The following is a 14,311-nucleotide window of genomic DNA, read 5'->3' on the forward strand; positions in this document are numbered from 1 at the left end:
GTCGTGTTTCTCTACGACCACCCAATAAAGTGAAGGCAAGGGGCGCGAGGACGGAGCGACGTGAGGCTCTTAACAGCATTTTCTGGAAGGAGCTGGAGGCCTTTCACCAGAGTCTGATTGGGTCAGTGAATCTATTCAGGGGCTGGATCAGAAGAATTTACTAGCAAAATGCAGACTGGAGATGTAACCAGAGTTCAGGGCTACGTCCAACAAAGAGGTAAACAGCTAGAAGTTGTGGCATCCACATAAACTGAGACAATCCTGCATACACTGAGCAGACTGCAGGCAGGGCAATCGCTGGCCACAAACAGTGCCCTGGGTCAAGGGTTGCTTTTTTCACCTTTCCCTCCCCCCCTCCTTGGTCTCACAGATTAACTCACTTCCCACCACCCCTCCTAACTTGGCACAGAGAGCAGTCGGCTGCTTGCAATGACTCTGAAGTCAAGAATGTCAAGCTTAGCCTAGATTCACCCTTACGTGGACAGGGATTCCCAGAAATGCATGAGCCGAGCAGGGTTACGAAAACGAGGGGAAAAGGTAAGAGAACAGGGCTCCAGGAGCTGCTGAAAAGCCACGGAGCTGTTTCTGTCCCTGGCCCAGCCAGCAAAGGGATTCAGCGCCTGTTCAAGAAAGCAGCGGGACTGCAGACAGGAAAGGGAGCGGCGAGATTCCAGCAACCCAGTGATGTGCGCCGTGTGTCCAGGCCTGGGAGCGCCGTGCAGCATGACCCTGAGAGGACCGGACGAGGCCCAGGCGTGCTGGAAGCAGCTTCCGTTTCCTTAACATCTTGGCCTATGTTCAGAGTCGGAGCCACAGCCTGACCGAGGTCGTAATTCAAATGAAGTGAAACGGGGTCCAGGCAGCACTGGGCATATGGAATATGCATCTGTATACCGAGACGGTGGCATCGAAATGAGAGCACAACGGGCCACTTCTTACTCTTAATCTGCTTTGATTACATAGTTAAATGGCTGAAGATCTGGTTAACAGTCTTCAGCTTCGGTCGCCTTGTGGACGTCGTCAGGGAGCACTGAGCAGTACTCAAAGGCAGAGCCATCGCTCTCAGTGTCAGTGCCATCCTGGACTGCTGGAATTGTGTGACTAAATGGCTTTGTACTGCTGAGCTAGCGCAAGCCACATTTATTAGCCCATTAATGTTTGCCTTAAGCCCGGTTACTTAATGGTCCGTACCTCTCAGAAACCACTGCGTGCATGTTACCTCTCTCCCTCCTTCCCAGCGGGGGGGGGGGGGGGGGCTGTCATATTCTCCTCCCTCTCCACAACAGCCCCAAGCAGCAGAGGAAAAAAGCGCCTGACCTTTATCACAGAGAGGACGCCATCGTTGGTGTGAGGATCGGTGCGGATGGAGAAGGCTTCCTGCAGATCAGAGCCGATGAGAGAGTACTTGGCCAGCCAGTTGGGGGAGCCCGGAAGGTCCTTATCCTGCACGCTCACCCTTCCGACGTCGACCCCAGCGCTGTGCTCCCTCACCTCCATGGAGTACTGCAGACAGAGAGAAAGCGCTTTCAAGCCATCCCCGCAGCCCCCTCTCCCCTCCCCCAGCAGCAGCGACCTGACCTGTCCTAGTCCTGCAGGACTGGCCGGATCACTCGTCCACACCCTACGCCCGGGCGAATAAGCCCTCCTGGAGTATTTAAAGGCTGTTCTCATGGGCTCACTCTGGAATAATAAGGTGGCGAATGTGGAAGGGAAAAGCGGACGGCGAGAAGTTTCCGAACTATGCAAGGGGTCAAAACATGACCATGTCGAAGATTTTTTGAAAACAATTAGTCCAATGACAAACATTTCTTTGAAAAAAGCTCTTGAGGTGTAATTAAAGGGTCAGAGATAAAGAAAAATCTTAGATCACCACCAATGTAACAAAGCCATAGACACTAGAGGTGTGAATCGTGTGATCGATCGTCTTAACAATCGATTTTGGCTGGGGGGGAGGGAAATGTGATCGTCGAGTTTGTTTTTTTCTAAAAATCGTTAAAAATCGTAAATCGGGGGAGGGTGGGAAAACCGGCACACCAAAAAACCCCTAAAACCCACCCCGAAACTTTAAAACAAATCCCCCACCCTCCCGAACCCCCCCCCCCCAAATGTTTTAAATTGCCTGGGGTCCAATGGGGGGGTCCCGACGCTAAGGATCCTCTGTGCTTATCCCAGGCTTTACCCCTCACTCCCCCACAGCTGAGGATCCTCTGTGCTTATCCCAGGCTTTACCCCTCACTCCCCCAGCTAAGGATCCTCTGTGCTTATCCCAGGCTTTACCCCTCACTCCCCCACAGCTGAGGATCCTCTGTGCTTATCCCAGGCTTTACCCCTCACTCCCCCAGCTAAGGATCCTCTGTGCTTATCCCAGGCTTTACCCCTCACTCCCCCAGCTAAGGATCCTCTGTGCTTATCCCAGGCTTTACCCCTCACTCCCCCACAGCTAAGGATCCTCTGTGCTTATCCCAGGCTTTACCCCTCACTCCCCCCCAGCTGAGGATCCTCTGTGCTTATCCCAGGTTTTACCCCTCACTCCCCCACAGCTAAGGATCCTCTGTGCTTATCCCAGGCTTTACCCCTCACTCCCCCAGCTAAGGATCCTCTGTGCTTATCCCAGGTTTTACCCCTCACTCCCCCACAGCTGAGGATCCTCTGTGCTTATCCCAGGCTTTACCCCTCACTCCCCCAGCTAAGGATCCTCTGTGCTTATCCCTGGCTTTACCCCTCACTCCCCCCCCAGCTGAGGATCCTCTGTGCTTATCCCTGGCTTTACCCCTCACTCCCCCCCCCCAGCTGAGGATCCTCTGTGCTTATCCCAGGCTTTACCCCTCACTCCCCCACAGCTAAGGATCATCTGTGCTTATCCCAGGTTTTACCCCTCACTCCCCCACAGCTAAGGATCCTCTGTGCTTATCCCAGGCTTTACCCCTCACTCTCCCACAACTAAGGATCCTCTGTGCTTATCCCAGGTTTTACCCCTCACTCCCCCACAGCTAAGGATCCTCTGTGCTTATCCCAGGCTTTACCCCTCACTCTCCCACAGCTAAGGATCCCTCTGTGCTTATCTCAGGCTTTACCCCTCACTCCCCCACAGCTAAGGATCCCTCTGTACTTATCCCAGGCTTTACCCCTCACTCCTCCCACAGCTAAGGATCCCTCTGTGCTTATCCCAGGCTTTACCCCTCACAGCCAAGGATCCTCTGTGCTTATCCCAGGCTTTACCCCTCACTCCCCCACAGCTAAGGATCCTCTGTGCTTATCCCAGGCTTTACCCCTCACTCCCCCACAGCTAAGGATCATCTGTGCTTATCTCAGGCTTTACCCCTCACTCCCCCACAGCTAAGGATCCCTCTGTGCTTATCCCAGACATTACCCCTCACTCCTCCACAGCTAAGGATCCCTCTGTGCTTATCCCAGACATTACCCCTCACTCCTCCACAGCTAAGGATCCCTCTGTGCTTATCCCAGACATTACCCCTCACTCCTCCACAGCTAAGGATCCTCTGTGCTTATCCCAGGCTTTACCCCTCACTCCCCCACAGCTAAAGATCCTCTGTGCTTATCCCAGACATTACCCCTCACCCCCCCACAGCTAAGGATCCTCTGTGCTTATCTCAGGCTTTACCCCTCACTCCCCCACAGCTAAGGATCCTCTGTGCTTATCTCAGGCTTTACCCCTCACTCCCCCACAGCTAAGGATCCTCTGTGCTTATCTCAGGCTTTACCCCTCACTCCCCCACAGCTAAGGATCTCTCTGTGCTTATCCCAGGCTTTACCCCTCACTCTCCCAGCTAAGGATCCTCTCTGCTTATCCCGGCTCTCTCACTGTTTTAACTCCAGCAATTCCTACTGCGAGACCTTGCTGTATATCCATCACCCTTTATGTGAAGAAGTGTCTCCAAGTGCTGCTCCAAAGTCTTCTCCCCCTTTGAGCCTTAGATGGTGATTCCTTGTCCCAGAAGTTTTCTTACACTGAAAGCCATTTGCCTTTTCTGCATTATCGATACCTCTGAGATATATGAATACCTTCATCCCACTCCTTACTTATCTCCTTTTCTCCATCTTTGTTGCCCTTATTTCCTTGAATGTGCAGCAGTGCAACAACATTTCTGTTTGGTTACAGCTGGTGCCACAGTGCTTCCCCTCCCTCTATCCATCCCCTACTCACATACCCATGACCATTAGGAAAGCAAGAAGGAAACTAAACAGAGGAAGACAAAATAGGAAAAAGGAGGAAGAAAAGGGGCAGCAAGGCCTGAGAGGCGGGCTACTCGTTACCTCGTCTTCCGTGAACTCTGGTGGATTGTCGTTGACATCGTCAATGTATATGACTGCTGTCGCAGTGTTGGTGAGTCCATCGCCAGACATGTCGGCCACTTGGAGAGTGAGGTTGTACAAGCTGAGGGTCTGAGGACAGAAGGCAGAGAAGTCCAGATGCATTTCAGCAAATTCTCACACCTACACAAGTGAAGGAAGCTCTTTATGGTTGCAATGTCCTAACTTTGGGGATACCTCATACCCTACAGAGTGTCGCACACGTTTTTGCCTCTTCTCGTAGCATTATATATTAGTGTCCTAGTGAATTTTTTCCACGTATAAGATACAAAGTTCCTCAATAGTGCTCTCAAGAGTAAGGGACGCAAACTGACAAGGAGTCCCACCTGTGAGGAGAGAAGTTCTCTAAATCCAGATCATGTCAATGGGAGACTGATATAGACCAGTGATGAAGAAATTTTTAACCAAGAAGGAAAAAAAAAACAAAACAAAAGACTTCAGATGCCAAATTTCCAGCCAAGCAGCTTTTAAGCTGGACATATCAAACCAGAGAAGAGTTTACATCTGTGCATACCAGACCTTCTTTCCACTTTTCACTTGGTGGATATTTGGAGACACCATCACCCTGGGGACCGAGATTACACTTACTTTTCATCACAACATAACACATAGTCGTCTTGACTTTTTAATGCTCCCCTTTCCTGGTTCCTTTTACGCGTGACAGCGTTATATTGTCTAGTAGAAACTCTGATCATCACCCAGTTCAACTGAAGTTTGTATTTTCACCTAATATCTCTCGTTCCTTCTCATAGCACCTAAACACCGCTCTATTGGGACATAAACAGTTTCGATGTATGGTTCGTGATGAAATAAAAGACTGATGAACATAATCAAGTGCCGATTATGATCCTGCTTTACACTGAGAAGCCCTTAAAGCTTATCTTTGGGATCGCACAATAGACTTTGCCAGTTTCTTTTGTAAAGAAAGGAGGAAACAATCTGACCTCTTGATAGCTAAGATCAAAGATCTGGAAAGATTGCATAAACAGAATTGTTCACCTCGATCGGTTAGGCTCTGGAGGCTAACCACTGGGAGCTTCAATCTTTGGAAGTAGTTAAAATTGGCAAAGCTCTTAAATATGCAAAGCTCAAATTTTACGAGCATGGTGACAAGCCAGGTGCATTTCTTGCCTGGGCAGTTAGAAAAAAAAAAAAAAAGAGCTGGCAAAGCCTACATTTCTAAGGTTCGGAAGCCTAATGGTTCCCTTACCTCCTGTTATAAAGAGGTGGAGGACTTGTTTGTGAAATCTTTTTACTGAGCTATATAAAGATCCTGTCACAGCCTCTATGGTAGATATCCACAAATTTCCAGCAGGCCTGGATATGCCTAAGCTTCAGCCAGATCAGATTGACCGGTTAGTGGCACCCATCACTTTGTTGGAAATACAGGTGGCCATGGCATCCTTACCCGGGGGCAAATGTCATGGTTCTGATGGATATCCCATTGAATTTTATAAAAAACATTTTATCAGATCTTGTGCCCTCCTTGTTTTCAATTTGGAACATGGCTGATGCTATGGTTATTCTCCTTCCTAAACCAGGTAAAGCTGCAGTCGAATGTAGTTCCCTATTGCCCCCATCTCGTTCTTAAATTCGGATATTAAAATTCTTGCTAAAGGTTTGTAGCTTGGCTTGGAACATATTTCCCTGCTTGATTCATGTGGATCAAACGGGCTTCAGCAAGGGCAGGCAATCTACCTGTAATACAAAGCGTTTATTTAATATTCTGCATCTGGCGAAGCAGAGGGGCATTTCAGGGCTTTTGCTATCTTTAGACGCGGCCAAAGCACTTGATGGAGTGTCATGGCCATGGTGGGTATTCCTGCACAGTTCACAGAGTGTGTTAAGACAATGTAGGCCTGACCTAGGGTGCGTTTGCTGGCAAATTGGCGATCTTGAGAAAGGGAGATAAATGCCCGAGACACATGGCAGGGTTACCCCCTGTTGCCTTTGTTGTTCAATTTGGTTATAGAGCCCCAGGCTTGGGCCATACGTCAACACCCTAAAATTACAGGAGTGAATCTTGGTGGTCGGGAGCATGTTATATCCTTATATGCTGATGACGTTCTTTTATATCTAACTAACCCTCGTGAGTCAGGACCTGTGCTAACTGATCTTCTTTGGAACTTTGGGGATCTTTCAGGATATTAAATAAACTTAAACCAATTTGAGCTTTTCTCTCACCGGTTGTATACCCCTTCCAGATTGTCTTTCTGGCTTCCGTCGAGTCACCGATGGTTTCAAGCTCTTAGGGATTTTTGATACTAACTTAACAAAAAGATGGTGCACTGGGTGTACATTTCGTGTCCTCCTTAAAAAGCTTCTCTTGTTTGATATGTCCATCTTGAAAGCTGCTTGGCTGGAAATTTGGCATCTGTGGTCTTTTTTCATTCCTGGTTAAAAATTTCTACATAGAGATAGCAATTGTTCATGCTTTTAGACTTTTCACTGGGTGTTCACACAGGCTATTTAAATGGCGCCTAGAGATCTCTTTTTTGTTCAAATGGGTGATGGAGAAAGTGACCTGCCTCTGCTCCTCCCCCACTCCCCCATCTCTTCTCTGCACCTACAGCCTGGCCCTTCTTCCTGCAATCTAACTTTTTGGGCTTTTCAGTTGTCATCATGTGTTCTGGAAGCACAGGTCAACCCTGTGCGCTTAATCGCCTTTCACCCCGCCCCCCGGTCTGTACCTCTCGATCCAGGCCTACTTCCACCATCCGTATCTCCCCTGTGTCGCCGTCAATGCTAAACAGCTGGGGTGTGCCCTGCACCAGGATGGAGTACCTCAGCGCCGCGTTGTCTGTGCCGGGCTCGTCAGCGTCGGTGGCCTCCACCTTCATCACAGAAGTACCTGGGGGCCCAAAAGAGAAAAGGGAAAACGGTGGACCCGGCTGCGAGAAGAGGGTGGGGCATGCCCTCAGCTGGGCAACGTTCTGCGTGGGATGCAAGCTAGCGGTGCTTCTGAGGCAGGAAGCACGGGCACTACAGGAACCCGGCATCAATACGGGGAAGAAACCATCAACCCCCCCCCCCCCCCCCCCCCCGTGCTCCTGCGCCAACCCGTCCCCAAGCATCGGAGCGGCAGGTCTGTGCGGAGCACTGCTTGATGCTAAACATGAAAAGCGAGGTGTAGTCCCAGTAGGGGGCGCTGTAGGAGATATTGCAGGAGCGCTCACAGCCCCATTCCCAACACATCAGCCACCTTCAGTGTGGAAGTGACCGACTTTTTTTTTTTTTTTTGGTAAACCAAAAAGTTAGTCACTTCAAACAAGAGGGGGGTGGGGGGGGGGGGAAGGAACGGACCATTAAAAAATAAATTCTTTTGTCTTCTACCATGGGGGTGGGAATCAGATCAATTTTTTTTTGACTCCTAAGAACTTCCAAACTTGAAAATCTGGAATTTTCTGACTTTCAGAAGACAAAATATGTCCCAGTCCTTGCTGCCAGAGAAGGGAGAGCCCCTGGGGGAGGGGACAGGAGTGCAGGGCAGTCTGCTCCTGAGTGTAACTTTTTATTATTATCTTTACCATCACACAGTGCTCTGCATCCACTGCCTGTGTGCTCTGGGCCAAGAAACCCCACAGCGGCCCTAAATCTGGTGTGAAGTAAGAACGAAAGGAAAGAATTTGTAACGGTTCACAGAGGTGAGTCAGAAAGTGGAAAGGTTACATGCCCAACCACTCCGTGCCGGCGGATTCATCCTGGTGTGTGTGTTTAAAAGGATGTGGCTGTGATGTCTCTCTCCGAGAGCACGCTGCCACGCTATAGCGACTTTCCCAGTCTCTGTCTCTCTCTCTCTCTCTCACCTGGAATGGATCCTTCCAGCACATGGCCAATGAAAACATCCCTCTGGAACAGGGGTCGATTGTCATTTTGATCCACCACCACAATCTCCAGATCTGTGGGATCTTCCAGGGTAAGGCCCTCAAGGTCCACAGCAAAGGCCTTTAGCTAAACAAACATCAGGAAGAAAAAGCTGATGCAGGAGATAGATCACTGCCTGGCAGGTGGGAGAAAGACATCCAGAACAGGCCGGCTCTGAAGACGTTATCACAGAATGTATCTAGAGCATTACAGTACCTGCATTTCCTCCCAGCAGGAGGCGCTGTGGGGCATGGGTGCAGGAGTGCTGGCTGTAGGCAAGCTCCAGCTCCTGCAGTTCCCGTCTCCCTCAGCAGGAGGCACTGTGGGGAATGGCACAGATGTTTTGCCCTAGCCATGTTCTCATTATGAGAGTGTGTGTGTGTGTGGATACCTCGCCACTGGTTGCTCTGTGCGTGTACTGAGTAAATCACTAATCAATTCACTCTGAGCAGAGCTTCAGAGCCAAGAGAGAACCACTATAGCCAATCACTGTATAAAAGGATGAGGAGAGGGCACAGGGTAATTGGCGGCACAAACTAGAAGACACATACAGGTGATGTCCCAGCATGGGATGTGAGGAGGCAGAGCACCTCTGAAAGGCACATTACCTTGAAGTGATCATTCTTCTCTCGGTCCAGCATGGCATTCAGAGACACCACGCCCGAGGTCTTATTAATGGAGAAGATACCCCGCGGAGCCTCATCTACCCCTGGTCCTTTGATACTGTAGATGATGTTTCCGTGCTTCATTTTATCAGATTTTATCTGACAGAAGGAGAGAGAGAGAAAGAGGGGGGAAAATTTTGCATACGACCCTGAGAAGATACAGGAGAGAGGAAGGGACGAGGAAAACCTGTATCAGTGTCAGTGCCAAGGTAAAGTCAGCGGGAGGAGAGTGAGCACAGGAACTGAGCTAAAGCCAGTGGGCCAGATTCTGGGGGACAGTACCTGCGCCAACATCAGCGCGAGGAAATTTACCGGGAAGGGCACTGCCTGCCCTAATGGCAGCGGGAGGAGCCGTTACCTGCACCAATGCCTTTGGGATCTTCTTGTAGTTTTCAGAGACACTGATAGGAGGAATCACCCAGGCCCTTTTGACCCTTTTCAGTCCATCTGCCTGTGGGTCCTGCTGTGGCCATGAATACAGGACAGGGCCCTCATCCATCACAAAGAGGCTGAGGACCTAAGAGAAGAGTGGAGGAGAGCTGGAGTCAGAGCAAACACTAGAGAGGCAGGAGAAAAATCAGAATGGTTTATTGTCCTTATAAGCAATGGGGTAAATTTCCAAAAGGCTTCAACTGATCTCAGATAAAATCAGGGCCAACTTAGTTACCTGAAGGAGAGTGAGTACTCACAGAGAGAAAGCTCTCATGGATGGTACGGGGCACACTGGGCAATGTCTGAGGCTATTCTTTACCTGCAGACTCTGCCCCGTGGAAGTCCATGGACACATTCGCTACAGAACTCGGTCGGGTACAGAGTGCGTACAGTCATTTCCAGCTGGTTCTCCCCCACGCCCCCCCCCCCCCCCCCGAGTAGATTTTAGCTGGAGAAGTACCCCCAGATTGGAAAATGGATCCTACTCATGCACTTTCCTTCCCCTGAGTAAAGAGCCCTGGGAACGCCGCCTCTCGGCGTGGCTAATCACCACGCGCAGTCATCGGGGCAGGCCATTCCCAGGAGCCCGATGTAATAAAGTGCACCCAGCTTAACGAGGGGCTGGACGCGCGTCCTTAACCCCTGATGCAACAAGGGCATGAGTGCATCCAAAACGTGCGTCCAAACTCGCGCCTAGCCAATAGCGCTCATCGCTTGTAAACTCCATGTAGATGAGGCAATTAGCGATTATTACCTCTCGCCCAACGCGCCCTTGTTAACACGGCAAATTTAATGTCAGCCCCCGAGCTGGCGTTAAGCCTTGCTGTGCGCATCAAGGGCTCACAAAAAAAAAAAAAAAATTCTGCTTTCCGTGGTGCCTCCTACTTAGTATTGTGACAATGCTAAGTCGGAGGAAGCGCAGAAAGCTGTATCGTGACAAAATGAAAAGGGGAAAACAAAAGAAATCCAGAGCATACAATATACATGCACTACGTACACGCTCCAGGCCGGTAGCAGGATAAATCCGACGCTTGTCTTGAGCGTCCATTTTCCTAATCCGCACACAGCCACGTTTACCGGGCACCCGATGCCAGGGACGCACAATTTTACCTAGCACGTCCTTTTTACCGCGGCAGCTCGTTTGCCCATTGCATCGGGCGCCCAGGGGCAGTGGATGTGCGCACATTTGGAAAACGGGCGCTCCACACGAGCGCCCGTTTTACCGTGCACTTTTATCGCATCGGCCCCCCTCAGATAACCGATGCACGCAGGTTAACGCATTTTCAAAATCGTCCTCCTAACAAGCAACAAGCTCTGCCCGCTGCCAGCACGCATGCAGCTGCTTTTTTCTCCACCCAACCACCCCACCCTTCAGCAGTGACTGCGGGCACCTTGTTATTCCATATCGGATTGGTTAATGTAGGCTAAGTGCTACCTGTGCACAGTGCCAGCGCGGCGTCTTATTAGGAACCGAACCCAATGTATGCGTAGAAGTGCAATGGACACGCCCATTCACATAGCCACCGCTTTATTGAAAACGTGGCAGAAGCGTCTATTTGCATTCATTTGGAAGCGGAGACCTCCCCGGGTAGGGCAGGCAGTACTATACAGACATAAATAAGGAGGTGGGATGGGGTCCCTAAGTTACAGTGGTATTATGCAGCTGCACAACTTACTGCTGTATTATCCTGGCATAGGCAAAGGGAGACCCCCAGATGGGTAGACATTGAGCAAGATTACTGGGTCAGATTCCAATTAGAGCCCTTACCTGGCAACCTAGAGCGCCATGGAAATTGGGAGGTGTGATCTCTCTACCGCTACAAACTACACTCTATATATATAATTGGGCTAAGTGGAAACACCTGATTATAGGGGACAAGGAAATATTTCTCTAACACGCATTTATTTTACAACACTAAATTCTCCTCTCTCTTCCAAGCCTGGAGGACAAGGGGAGTGTACGCTCTGGGTCAGGTATGGGGGGTAAGGATGGTATGTTGACCTTCGGACCGTCTCCAGGAAATTTACCAGCTTCCACCCACTGCTGGGTGTTCCTACATACAGATCCATCAATTTATGAAACAGGAGGATATACAGGGAGAACTTCAAAAGGGAAACTCTCAATTTGAAGGGTGGTGTGACCATGCGGATCGCATTACGGGCAGTCTCGCCAAGATCTAGAATGTGTTACAAGGTTCCTTAGTGGGAAGACCCTACCTATGTTCACAAGTGGGAGGAGGAACTGGGCCAATCCTTCACCGATGAGGAATGGGATCAGATATTTTATTGCACCAAACGATGCTCTGTTTCCACGTCACTCACTGAAAATGGATATGAAATACTGTTTCGATGGCACCTCACGCCCTACAGACTATACAGAGCCAAACTATGCGCAGATGCTTTGTTGGAAAGGCTGCGGACAGATAGGGTCTTTTAGCCATCTCTGGTGGGAATGTCCTAAGGTGAGGAGACTATGGCAGGACGTAACTGATCTCATACACTGTATTTTTCAAAGAAACGTAGAACTGTCTCCAGTCCAAGGACTTTTGAATGTGCCCAATGGTTCTAAGTATGAAAGCCTGCTGATAAATCAACTCTGTATAGGGGCCAGGTGTTTAATGGCGGCAACCTGGAAGCAATCGCCGATTCCAACGAAAGACACTTTACTTCAGAAACTGGATAATGTGTGTACCCTGTATAAGATTACCCCCCAAAAGCATCAACATCTCCCTGGATTTCACCAGATTTGGAGGCCATGCACTCAATGGCGGAGTGGAGTGCATTTCGCCATACAAGTGACTTATATGATAGTTATTTAATACACTGAGATATCAGCCAAAGAAGACATGACACCACCTCTTGTAGGGCTTCGTTTATCTATTTGCTTTTATTTCACAGCTGCTTGCTTTCCATGTTCCATTATGCTACATATCATGATGTATTGATAGATGTATGACAATGCTTATCTGTACACATATGCACATTGTTATAAAGTTTGAAAATGGTTAATAAACATTACATTAAAAAAAAAAAAAGAAGTACAATGGATACTACATGCAAGACAGATCCGCACGCGCGCCTTGGGCCAGTCTCTCGCACCTCTGTGAGCCAGGATGTCTTAGCCCATCTGGCTCATAGCCGGTCCCTTCCCCACAGCACCTGCCTGTCCTTGCTAGGAAAACTGCAACTGGATTTATATCACAGGCATCGTCCTTCTTCAGATCAAGACACCTGGTGGCCACCCTGAGGCATGAATGTGAACGGCTAACCCCTAGATTGATACAACGCCCCTCGAAATAAGCAATAGAGTGGCATTTGAACTGCAGACTTATCCTAAACGGCTTTCTTCAGGAGCAAAGGGAGAACTGTTGGCTGTGATGTAGCGATGCAGGTTGCACTGATTCAGCAAAGCTCGAAATACCAAAGCTAGGCACTGACCAATTTCTCTGCACACTGGTCTCACGTGCAGATGGTGACAGATTTCTCTTTCTCTACGTGCGATCTAGTGCTAGATGGCACGATCCGTTGCTGTCACTGCAGGTGCACCAGCTTCTGCCATTATTGGGGACGATACAATGCCAAGCACGAAAACAAAACATGCATCCAAACTGGGCACGTTTTCTTCAACGTGCACATATCTCCCTCTCCTGAGTGCCCCATGCAACAGGCAAATGAGCTGCCGCGCTAGGGATAAATTGTGCGTCCCTAGCACGTCCATGGCATCGGATGCTCAATCAACCTGCATCCGTTTTCCTAACCAACGCACAGCCACAGGTTAGCAAAATGGACTCTCGTAAATTGACCGCCGTCAAGATTTTTTTCCGTCGCTTTCCACAGAAAAAGCAGTATTTTTGGCTTTTTTTGTGACGGCTTTGAGCACATAAAGACTTAACTGCAGCTCTGGGGCTGCTAAAGTGAATAGGAAGTTTAATTACATAAATATTTCTCTGTTGCTTCTAATTTCAGCCCCTACATCTGCCTTGCTATTTTCGGTTTGAACATTACTGAGTTTTCTGAGGTTGCACTAGGTCCTACAGTTAGGGACAGAAACTTCAAAGTCCTGACTGAATCCATCCGCCCAAAGGGCTGCAACCCTAAACTCCTCTGCAGGAAGACTGCATCCTCTCTTACTCACTCAGGATAAAGCAAGAAACAAACATAAAATCCAGAGCTGGAGAAACTGAGATAAGGCCTAAAAGCCTCTTCCAGCTTCAGCTCTCCAGCAAGCCCTGAATCCAAAGCAGAAAGCGGGCAGAGGCAAGCTTGAGACAGGAATCCCAAAGAAGAAAGGACACAGGCCCTGCAAGGCAGGGCCGCACAGGTGCGCACGCAGGAAAGGCGCTCGGCACCAGCCAGCTCCTCCTCTGTGAAGAGCGATGCTACGTGGGCAGAAGAGGACAGAAAATAAAGACAAGAGAAAACCTGTGTGGACAGAAGGCCACACAACAGAAAGAAGAGCAAGGGAAACATTTTTCACCTTCAAAGCCCACTGGATCAGGGAAATTCAGAACGGTCCAGAAACAGATATTGGAAGTTAAAACGATCAGACATTTCTAAACAAATAGAAAAGAACTTAACAGAGAAATCGGCTTCTGCCTCACGACCCGACATAACCACTAGTCCAAGAATGTAATACCTTACTCCAGTACAAAGCTTTGCTCCTATATATGTTTTAAAACCCTATCTATGTGGGCACAGGCACGGAATATCACAATCTTGCACTTTCGTTGCCTTTTCGCTGAGGCTGCACTGACATCCAGTGGCTCCTTCGTGCCTTCTGCAGTGACCCGGGGCGGCGGACGTGCAGGCCTCCATGGGCAGCTCCCGGTCTTACCCCAGCCTAGGGAGGGCAGCCTCCGAAAACCAGGGAAGATGCAGAGTCGTGAACATCATATTGTTATTTTGGGATGGAGGCTGGAATTTCATTTCATTTCTGGGATTTATATTCCACCTTTATAGTAAAAGGATAAACAAGGTGGATTACAATAAGCAAAAACAAAGCCTTGATAAAATAAATA

General features: G+C 49.2%; 1 protein-coding gene across 2 annotated transcripts in view; it reads right to left on the minus strand.

Moving 5' to 3' along the window:
- The window catches only part of CDH15 (cadherin 15), a 63,342-nt gene that overhangs the window by 24,342 nt on the left and 24,689 nt on the right, over positions 1–14,311 (minus strand). For both annotated transcript variants that reach the window (XM_029608608.1, XM_029608607.1), the window contains exons 2-7: positions 9,220–9,378; positions 8,805–8,960; positions 8,139–8,283; positions 7,023–7,183; positions 4,276–4,404; positions 1,318–1,503 (exon numbers count right to left, since the gene is read on the minus strand). In XM_029608608.1, coding sequence (XP_029464468.1) covers positions 1,318–1,503; positions 4,276–4,404; positions 7,023–7,183; positions 8,139–8,283; positions 8,805–8,960; positions 9,220–9,378 — 936 coding nt within the window. The remainder of the gene's footprint in view (positions 1–1,317; positions 1,504–4,275; positions 4,405–7,022; positions 7,184–8,138; positions 8,284–8,804; positions 8,961–9,219; positions 9,379–14,311) is intronic.

Source organism: Rhinatrema bivittatum, chromosome 7, assembly GCF_901001135.1.
Source record: "Rhinatrema bivittatum chromosome 7, aRhiBiv1.1, whole genome shotgun sequence".
Lineage (NCBI taxonomy): Eukaryota > Metazoa > Chordata > Amphibia > Gymnophiona > Rhinatrematidae > Rhinatrema > Rhinatrema bivittatum.